The sequence below is a fragment of the Pteropus medius genome, unplaced genomic scaffold, assembly GCF_902729225.1.
Source record: "Pteropus medius unplaced genomic scaffold, Ma_sr-lr_union100, whole genome shotgun sequence".
Lineage (NCBI taxonomy): Eukaryota > Metazoa > Chordata > Mammalia > Chiroptera > Pteropodidae > Pteropus > Pteropus medius.
Genome location: NW_024354503.1, coordinates 1,780,533 through 1,790,313, shown reverse-complemented (window position 1 = coordinate 1,790,313; position 9,781 = coordinate 1,780,533). Strand labels below are relative to the sequence as shown.

The 9,781-nt window shown below is 49.6% G+C and overlaps 1 protein-coding gene across 7 annotated transcripts in view; it reads left to right on the top strand.

The window, feature by feature from the left end:
* The first annotated feature begins 7,539 nt into the window (after positions 1-7,539).
* The window catches only part of HSPG2 (heparan sulfate proteoglycan 2), a 97,547-nt gene continuing 95,305 nt past the window's right edge, over positions 7,540-9,781 (top strand). For all 7 annotated transcript variants that reach the window (XM_039854629.1, XM_039854628.1, XM_039854631.1 and 4 more), the window contains exon 1: positions 7,540-7,689. In XM_039854629.1, coding sequence (XP_039710563.1) covers positions 7,627-7,689 — 63 coding nt within the window. In that variant the 5' untranslated portion in view covers positions 7,540-7,626. The remainder of the gene's footprint in view (positions 7,690-9,781) is intronic.

Here is a 9,781-nt window from a genome sequence, read left to right as displayed (position 1 = left end):
GCCAGCATTTATTATACTCCTCACTATACCCCAGGCATTAAGTGTTTTGTATGTGTTAACTCATTTAATCCTCATGCTAGTCCTTTAAGGAAGGCACTATGGTTCCTATTGTACAGATAAGGAAACTGAGGCACAGAGACATCAGGTTTAAATATGATAAAGATAGTTACAGTGTATAGAACATAGCAGCTCTTCAAGAAATGGTTGCCATTGTCATTATAGAGTACTATAGGCACAGTAGGTGCTCAATAATAATAATAATCTTCACAAGTATAACATCCTGGAAGTAGAAGGTGTTCGACAAATGTACACTGTGCATGCCCAAGAAACGATAGATGTCATTTCAGAGCCCAGTACACAGTAGGTACTCAAATGAAGTTTGACCATTGGTTGGGGATTATATTGTTTCCTAAAGGGACAGGATGTCTGTACTTGGCCCAGTCGCTACTAGGATAAATACTCACTGCTCACGAATCCCTTCCGCCAGTCACTCAGCCCAAGTCGAGAGAAAATAAGGCCCTTAGAGAAGACCCTCTGCTTTGTGTGGTCAGTCACGCAAAGGCCATAGGAAGTCCCCATATTCACTATTCAAGCCATGCATCTGCAGGGCCCATGCAAACAAGAAGCAGTGTGCTGGCTGCAGAGCAAGCCCACGGCCTGCCGTGCTGTTCATCTTGTGAAAAGTGGCCTAGGTATCTTCAAAGCTGGGAGTGGCCGGGAAAGTCCTTCACGCCTACAGAAGTATGTTAACGTTTATTGAGCACCCACACTGTGTTCCAGATATGCTGTCAAGGCCTGAAACATAGGTTCTCAGCCCTCTGCTCCCTGTGAGCCTAAGTTTCAGTATCCCGTTTTGCGGAGGGAGAAACTGAGGCTCAGAGAAAGTGATAGACCCAAGCTCCTGCAGCTGGTAAGTAGCAGAGCTGGGATTTGACCCTCAGCCAATGCCCTTTCTACCTAAAGTGTAAATCTTGGCCCTCAGAATATACAATAAATTAGACAAAGCAAAGACAGTATTGAATCCTGGGGAGTTGGGCTGCCCCCCAACACCGGTCTTCTAAACAGGAGAGTGTTAACCCGAACAGGCCCTTTATAGGAAATAGCAAACGAAGGGAGAAAATTTCTCAAAGATCACCTGTGGTGTCAGTTACCCAATCCACCGGTCCCTGCATCATTTGGAAACATTGGGTATAGGTGTATGATATGAGAATTATTTTTGTATACTAAAAAAAAATGTGATGTGGCCCTTTACAAACATAATTCGATATCATTATTCTATGATCATAAAAAATAAATGTGGTTTTTCATATGGTTAAGGTGTGAGCTTGACAGACACGCTCATCTTATTCTTGACCCTAACTCTACCCCTAACCTTTCCTTATCCTGAACCTAACCCTCTAAGCCTGAGCCCACGCCGCCCCTCACCCCATTCCTGAGTCTCGCTTTAGCCCATACTGTTTTTTCTGTCGACACATGGCTCTATATAAGAAACACAAAACTAGGAAGGGGGAGCACTTTCCCCCCAATTACATCTACACTACCCTCTTCTAAGTTGAAATCTCAGGAAACAGAAAGAGCCTCAGACATGTGCTGTGCCTGAGCTGGTACCACCATTTTTGGCAAACTCTCTTCACAGCCTCCTGGACCCCTCCCAAAAGGGCAGGAATTTTTCGCGAACAATTGAACAAAGCCGGGAACTCGGAGGGAGAAGGCACAGGACATTCCAAAAGGATTTCTCTCAAGCTCCAAAAGACAACATGTGGGAACACAGCAGAAGGTTCATAGCCTAGCAAAGAAAAGCATGAAAGGGATGGAAAATCTGCCCAGTAGGAAGGGCAGTGCAGGCTAGAGGAAGGAACAAGGGGCCGGGGGTCAGGAGGCTTGGGTGGGAGGCCTGCCTCTGCCACTTGTGACCCTACTGAGGCCACTCCACCTCTCTGGCCTCAGATCTGTGGTCCTTAAAAAACAAGGTTGCTCCAAAAGTAAACACATGGATGCATGAAAATCTGATCATAGCAATGCTTTATTAATCACAATGACCTGGAAATAGCCCAAATATCCAACAATAAGATAGAGTTAAAGAACAATAGTGTGTTGATAAGACCAATACCAAATAATTATTAGAAATATGGGCAAAGTCAATATGAGTGCTATTCAAAGTAGCTGGCCCGCAAATTACTAACGGTTACCATCTGTGATAAAAAGCTTCTACCAAAATGTAAAGCTCTGTTGGTTCCAAAACGGATCAAGTTTTGCAGGAAAAAAAAAGTGTCAGCTAAGCTAAACAGAGTGCCTACTGATACAGTTAGTTTCCACTCTGAGCAAGCTTCTTATCTCATCTCAGACTGGTAATAAACAGTTTGGGGATTGGCACTGATCCGCAGAGCCATTTTTAAGTAGCTCTGGTCCTTACTGACATGTAGAACTATATTTATAAAAAGAATGTTAAGTGAGAAACACAAGACATGAAATCATATGCATAAACCAATCATATGAGGTAAAATGCACGTGAGTACGGTGACAAAGGAACAGAAATGGACACTTACGGAGCTCCAACTACAGATCCTGCACAGAAGTCTCCTATAGCTGAAGCAGGGGTGTGGGCAGGAATGTGAGGGGGTACATGAACACCATAAGAATTCCAATCTGGCTAGAGGGGAGCAATGGGGATTGGAGAGCATGAGTGACAAATTCAAATTATAGAAACCATTTCCGGTCAGCTCAGGAGCTAGATTCTGGGGCAGTATTTGCAAAGTGTGTTAGGAGAACACCAGTCTTGTGAGATGTTAAAAGGTTTTTCCGTATCTCAAATATGTTGAGGGATGTTGGGTTAAACAGAGCTAGCTGCACAGGTGACTGTAACTGGGGGTCTACTCAGAAACTCTCCTGTGTAGGTGTCTCTTGAGATGGCCAAAGTGTGGGAAAGAGTGCAAAATTCCTAACTTTGACCAGGGAACCCCTTTTTCAAGGAACATCTCAGAGGGTGGATGATCCATGAGGCAGTGTGGGAACCCTGCCCTGGGCCTGGGACCAAGGCAGGAGCTCAGCAAAAAAGCGATTGATAATAATGAGTGGGGAAGGGATATCAAGAGGAGGCAGAGGACCAAATCCAAAGCCATTTTCGGAAAAGTCACACTTCTGCCTGGGCAGAGTCGAGAACAACCCAGGGGAAGGCAGAATTAGAAATGGTTGAGAACGTAGATTCCAGAGTCAGACAGACATAGACGTGAATCCTGGCTCTACCATGTGTTGACTGACTATGTGATCTTGGAGGACCACTTCATCCTCTAGGTCTCACTCTCCTTGCCTGGAAAAGGGTAGTAATCAAATACACTCGCTTGTCTACAATCCCAGGATCGTAGTGATCAAATGAGATCCAATGTTGATTGAATGGTGAGGGGAGTTTATCTTTGCTCCAAGGACAAACCAGAAAGAAGACATTAATGCTTTATGACAGGCCCGAATCAACTTGTTCTTTCATTCAAGTGAAATTATTCAAGTGCCAACTCCATGCCTGGCACTGTGTTCTTCACGGTGTAATTGGGAACAAGACGGAAACCAGATAGCCATGCTCCCTGCCTTCATTATGCCTCATAATATTAAATGATCTTCCAAATTATTTCAATTATCGAAAATGGTAAGAGAAAGAAGCATGAGAGACGCGGGTTATGGGAAAGTATAGCAGGGGACATGACCTAGCCTGGGAGGTCAGGGAAGACTTCTGTGTGACATGATGTTTGAGCTGAATCCTAAGGAGAATAGGGTAAATCAGGGTGAGTGTGGGGTGAAAAAAGCACTCAAGCACGCTGGGGGAAGGATGTGGCTGGAGAAATAGGCAGGACTACATCTTGCCGGGCCCTGTGGAGTCCTCTCCCTCTCCAAAGGAACTTTTACTGACTGTTTAGAACTGCCTCCTCCCTCTTCCTCCTCCTCCTCCTCTCCACATCATTATCTTTTCTTTCCTCCATCTCTACTCCCTCTTAATATCCATTTCCTGTTCCACATTCTCACCCAAGGACAGATCCTTACCCCTCCAGTATCTGTTTTCCGATATAGGAGCCCTTGTGCAAAATGGGTGTTCACTTTCGTTATTGAATCAACACCTAGCCCATGCAGTGCCTTTGCTCTATTAGCAAAAGGTACCCACTCTCTAATACCCCAGGTAGATATAGACCTACAATAGGGCCCACACGGCTGCATATTCTTGTTCAGAGAACAACGTGCCCAACCATCCACTGCAGCCCTGAATACACAAATGAATAAATTAATGAAGAAATGTGAAAATGAATGAGAAACTCTGAGGCAGAGAAAAGATTTGGATCAGAGTGGAAGCCAGGAGAAGTTGAGTCCTGTCCATTTTGGAGCAGCAGACAGGTGACCCACAAACTACTGGTTCCAGAAGGCCCCCAACTTGTTTCTCAGAAGTCAGAGTGTTTGGCTACTCTTGCCTATTCAAACTCTTGTAGTGTCTCCTTATCTAAGGAACCTTGTGAGAGACTTGAGTTGTTTCTTTCTCAAAGAGTATGATGAGCACCCTGAGCTAAGATTATAGACAATGATAGGTGCCTCCCAGGCTCAGTAAAGCCCAGAAGACCCTGCCTCTGCTCCTCTAAGCTATATGAGGAGATAGCCAGGCCCTAGACAAAGCAACCTGAGAACATTACTAAAGATACCAAGGACTGCAAAATAAAACAGAGCTGGCCAAATCCCTCAGTGGGGAGAGGATGCAGAATAAATAGTGGATGACCAGTTCTCAGAGTGAGTGGGGTTGCTCTGGAACACATTCTATACATTTCCTGCCCTCCACGTCAGCCCAACTACTTCCAGTCTCCAGTCAGCTTTGCCATCTCTTTCCTCAACCTCTTTTTGGAAGCAAGACTTATAGATTGGGTTTGGTCTTGACCAAATATCTACAAAGGATTACTTGTTCCCTTTTTCCCTTTGCTCATGAGCAAATCATCCAAGAAGCCAAAGTTCTGGGACTTAAAGGGCCTGAGGTAGGGAACAGAGACTGAGGCAGCTCACAAAATGTGATTTGTCACGGATGCTGACCCTCCACGGACAGGCAAGGCCTTGGAAAAATCTTGCCACCACAGCTGGCCACCTGCCAACTCTGAAGTCAGCGGAGTTTTGTAGCCTTCCTCATCAGACAGCGAGTTCTCAAGAGCAAGGCTGTACTCCCCCATTAGACTGGAGAACCTTGGAGTGGGGGTTGCGTCTGGCCTTCAGACTTGGACAACACATTGGGTGCAGAGACTGCTCCTCTGTCAGATTGGATCCCCCTGAGCAGCAGTCACCAATCTTTTTGGCACCAGAGACCTGTGCTCCTATGAGAATCTAATGCCTGATGATCTGAGGTGGAGCTGAGGTGGTGATGCTAGGGCTCAGAGAGGCTGCAAATGCAGATGAAGCTTTGCTCACTGGCCCACTGCTCGCCTCCTGCTGTGCGGCCCAGTTCCTAACAGGCCATGGACCTGTTCTGGTCCGCGGCCCGGGGGTTGGGGACCCCTCCCCCTAAGGACAGAGTTGTGTCTCCCTCTTCAGATTGGGAGCTCACACAGAAACAGTAATAAGGGAAATAGCCACCACTTATTTAGTGATTATTCTGTGCCTAAAATTGTTCTTTTAAAAATATGTATTAGTTCATTTTAATCCTCATAACAACACTATAAGGGAGGTCTTAACATTATTTTCCTTTTCTAGATGGTAAGACTGAGACACATCGAGAGGTCGAATAGTTTTTTCACTATTACACAGTGCAGTGATGGAGGCATGATTCTCCATCAGACTGAAAACAACATGAGGACAGAAACGATATCCTCCCCCTTTCCTCCATCAGATTAGGGGTTCACTGAGGGCCAAATCTGGCACTTCTTCTCTGTCCATCCCTATCTCCCTGTCTGGAGTAGAAACAGACCTTATTCAATGCTGTACCTGGCATCTGGGTTGGGGTCAGTGAGCTGACTGAACCACTGTGGATGTAGTTTCCGCCCCTTAGAGTTCTGAGCTGGTCAACAGAAATATGTCCCAGAGGGTGGAGAACCCCATCTTTTGGAGATAGACATCTCTATGGGATGGGAGTCAAAATGCCAGCATTTTCTCTATCTCCCAGGTGCCAGGACAGGAGGCCCCAGAATGCGAGGGAGACCGCAGGCCGCTATCACAGGGAACACACCTTCCGGAGCCAGTCCTGGTGCCACCCAACTAGCTAGGCATTTCCTTCTGTCCACAGCTCACCTCACTCCTGGCTGCAAACCCAGCCATGAGTCTCTGGAACCTAGCAACTCTCAAGGAAACAATGGAAACTTCAGTTTTTATTCTCCTCCCTCTATCATTACTCAAAAGGTTTTCCTCTAAGACACACACACGTTTTCTCTCCACCCATCTGCCCTGGAAATTTTCAGCAGAAAGGAGCCCTAAGTGTAGGCAGTAGGGAGGCCCTGTGGTGTGGCCATGTGCTGTCTGCGGGTGTGTGTCAGACATGGATCATCCAGGACTGTGATTTACCATCCAAGCTTCTGTGATTGGGGCTTTGGCAGGGTCTATGTGTGTCTGGGCCTGGGTAGGTGAGTCGGTGTGTCTCTGGCACTGGGGCTGTGATTTATGTGAATCAAAGTTGGTCTTTGAGTGATTTATGTAGAACATGGTGTGTATTGGGAGCAATTCAGATCAGTATTGAATGCCCACTGTAAGCCACTGTGGTTAGTGTGTGAGAAAATGTAAAAAATACAGGCTGATATACACATGAGAAAATTGTTGGCCTGTGTGTGAATTGTGAGCACCTGTGAGGAATTCGTGTGTGAAAATATGTCCTTATGCTTCGTGTCTTGAGATTTATATATGTGACTATGTAAACATGTGAATATGAATGTGAGCAGCTGAGTGTGTATCTAAGTTGTTCTCTGTGTCACCTGCAGAGGTGAAAATTTTGAAGAGATAAAATGTTCTTTTGAGTCTGTAAAGACTATTAGTGTATGAAAGTTGAGTGTAAGAGTGGGAAAGTGTTCTGAGTGTTCACAAGTAGTGGATGAGGATGTTAGTGCGTGAAAGTTTTGAGTGTGAAAATGTCCCGTGAGCCAAAGTTGGCGTGAGTGTGTGTGCATGTGCTCAAGTGTGCCTGCTCAGGTGCATGTGTGAGCGGATGGAATTCTGGGTCCTCGAGAGTTGCCCGTGGGAGGAGTCACGTTTGTGGAGCGTGACAGGGTGTGAAGCGAGAGTCAGCGGTCACCTGTGGGAGCAGTGTGCACGTGGAGGTAGGGCGAGTCCCAGCACGCAGGGCCCCGGCCCGCGCGTCCCATCCCAGACTCCAGGCCGGGTTTGGCGGGGAGCCGGGCTGGGTCGCTGCCCGGGCGGAGGGGGCTGGGGGCCCAGACAAAGGCCCAGTTGGCTGCGAGGCCCGCTCCGGCAAGCGGCGCCCGCGGTCTGGAGGCGGGGCCTGGAGCCCCGGGCCGGGCGGGCCGGGGGCGGGGCCTGGCACCAGGGGCGGGGCGGGGCGGGGCGGGCGGGTGGGAGGGAGGGAGGGAGGTGGGGCGGAGGTGGGAGCTGGCCTCGCTGTCCCGACTCCGCAGGCTGGCGAGCGGGCGGTTGCGGGCGGGCGCCGAGCAAGTGAGCGAAGCGGGCCGGGCCATGGAGCGGCTGGCGGCGGGCGCGCTGCTGCTGGCTCTGCTGCTGCACGGGCGGCTGCTCGCTGTGAGTGTGCGGAGCGGAGGGGTGGGGGGCGCCCCGGGCCACGTTCTCCGCGCCCGCCAACTTGGCTGGGGCGCCGAGGCTGCGCGATTGGGACTCTGGTTTGGGACGGCGGCTCTCGCCAGGGACCCCCGGCCGGCACGGGCCGGCACCACCCTCCGCGGTGGGGCTGTTTGGAGGGGTGCCCAGGGAACCCTGCATGGACCCGGGGGCGGGGCCGGCCCTCGTGGGAGCCCGTGGGTCGCCCGGCCACGTTGTCGAGTCTCAGAGTCGCGCTAGGCATGACTCGGCCTGCCATTCCTGGGGACCAGGCAGAGAAACTTCGAGCTGGGTGAGGACTTGGCAGGGCGAGGGAGAGCACCTCTTTCTGTGCCAACTTGGGAAAGGGACACATAGTGGTGATGGAGACCCTATCAGTCCTCACTGGAACTTCACCACGCCATCTGTCCCCTTGGGGATCTAGTAACCAGGCAGGCACAAGAGCCGTTCAGAACACAACTGAGGCTTGCGTGGAACACCCCTAGACCCTGGAGTTCGACATCCCAGAACTTGAATTAAAATCCCTGCTCTTCACTGAGTAGCTGTGTGACCTGGGGCAAACTAGTTAAACTCTCTGAGACCAGCCTACATACCTAAAGAAAAGTCAAAATGCATTGCCCAAGGGTGGTTGGTAGGACTGGATGGAATGCACAGGAAAGTAAGTGCCTGGTGCTGGGCCTGCTATGTGGTGGACACGGTTGGATCTACTTCCCCAGCTTTCCTCTTGCCATGTCTTCGAGGTGCAGGGGAGGCTGCCACCTACACCCCACTGCCCTGCTCTGAGCTGGGATGGGCCCTCGCAGAGGAAAAGAAAATAGCTGGCCAGGAGAGGCTCTGAGGACCTGAGTGAACTCCAGGAGGGTGGGGCTGGGTCAGTGGGCAGGGAGCTGGTGGCAGATGTGGGTGGGGGCACATCTGGGGAGGCTGGCCTGTGTGGGGAACCACAGAACCACCCCCACCCTCTTTGAGGTAGTCCGAGGCTGTCCCTGTCCATGCCTCCCTATTCTCAGAGCCAAGAGAGGGACTTTTCTAAGCTGGCCAGTATTTACCCAGTGACTGGACTCCCTGTCTTTGCCTTGTGGGCTCCCTCTTACCTCTGCCCTCCTGAGTCACTCATTTACCCCCACCCTAGATCTGACCCCTCACCTCTCTTGCCCCACCCACCTCTCCTACCCACCTCCTCACATGGGCAGCTTCCTTAATCCTCTGTCTCAGCCTCTCACCCCAACGCATCCAGCAGGGCCTACCCAGTTGCTCTTCAGTCTTGATTTGAACTTGTAGCTCCCAACACTGATCTTCACTTTTCCAAAAAGTAGGCACCAACAGCATATGCACTGTCTTCCTTTTCTGACCCTCCTCTAGCTCTGCCCCATGACGAGGGGCTCCTGGATGCCTGGGTAGGAGTGGGGAGTGGGTGGAGCGGATTGCAGCCAGTCATCTCATTCACTTCTTCATTCAACGCATCTCTTTGAGCAGCATTCCACGACAGTCATCCAGAGTTCAGGGTTCATTCATTCTTATTGGGCAGGTATTTGTGCACCTGACACGGTGCTAAGGGCTGAGGTTTATGGCTGAGCAAGATCAGGTCCTGTCTGTGCTTTCCCAGAACTGAGATCAGTAAATATGCAGCTCTGATCCTGTAAGATTTTAGAGTTTCCTCAGCAAACACATTGAGGTCTTCACTGTCCCATCCCAGGCTGATGGTGGCTTCTGGAGCTCACACACCCAAGTATGAATCTCAGCTCTGCCATTTTGGAGCAGTTTTCTCTCTCTGAGTCTCAGTTTTCAAATCTGTAAAATGGAGATAAGAAGTTAGTTATAAGTTTTGAATGACATCGGGTTTCTAGCCAGTGCTCCAGCAAGCTTTGGACTCCTCCTTGCCCGCTGCCTTTTCTCTTTTGCCTTTCGGTTCACATCCATAAGCCAGTACAATACAAGAAGAGGGTAAGATGGTCCTTCGGGAGCTCAAGACCTCATTGAGGGCTGGAGAGAGAAGAAACAGTGGTCTGTGATTAAGCGTGGGAGTAATTTCAGAGGAGTGGTGAAGCTTGTAGGG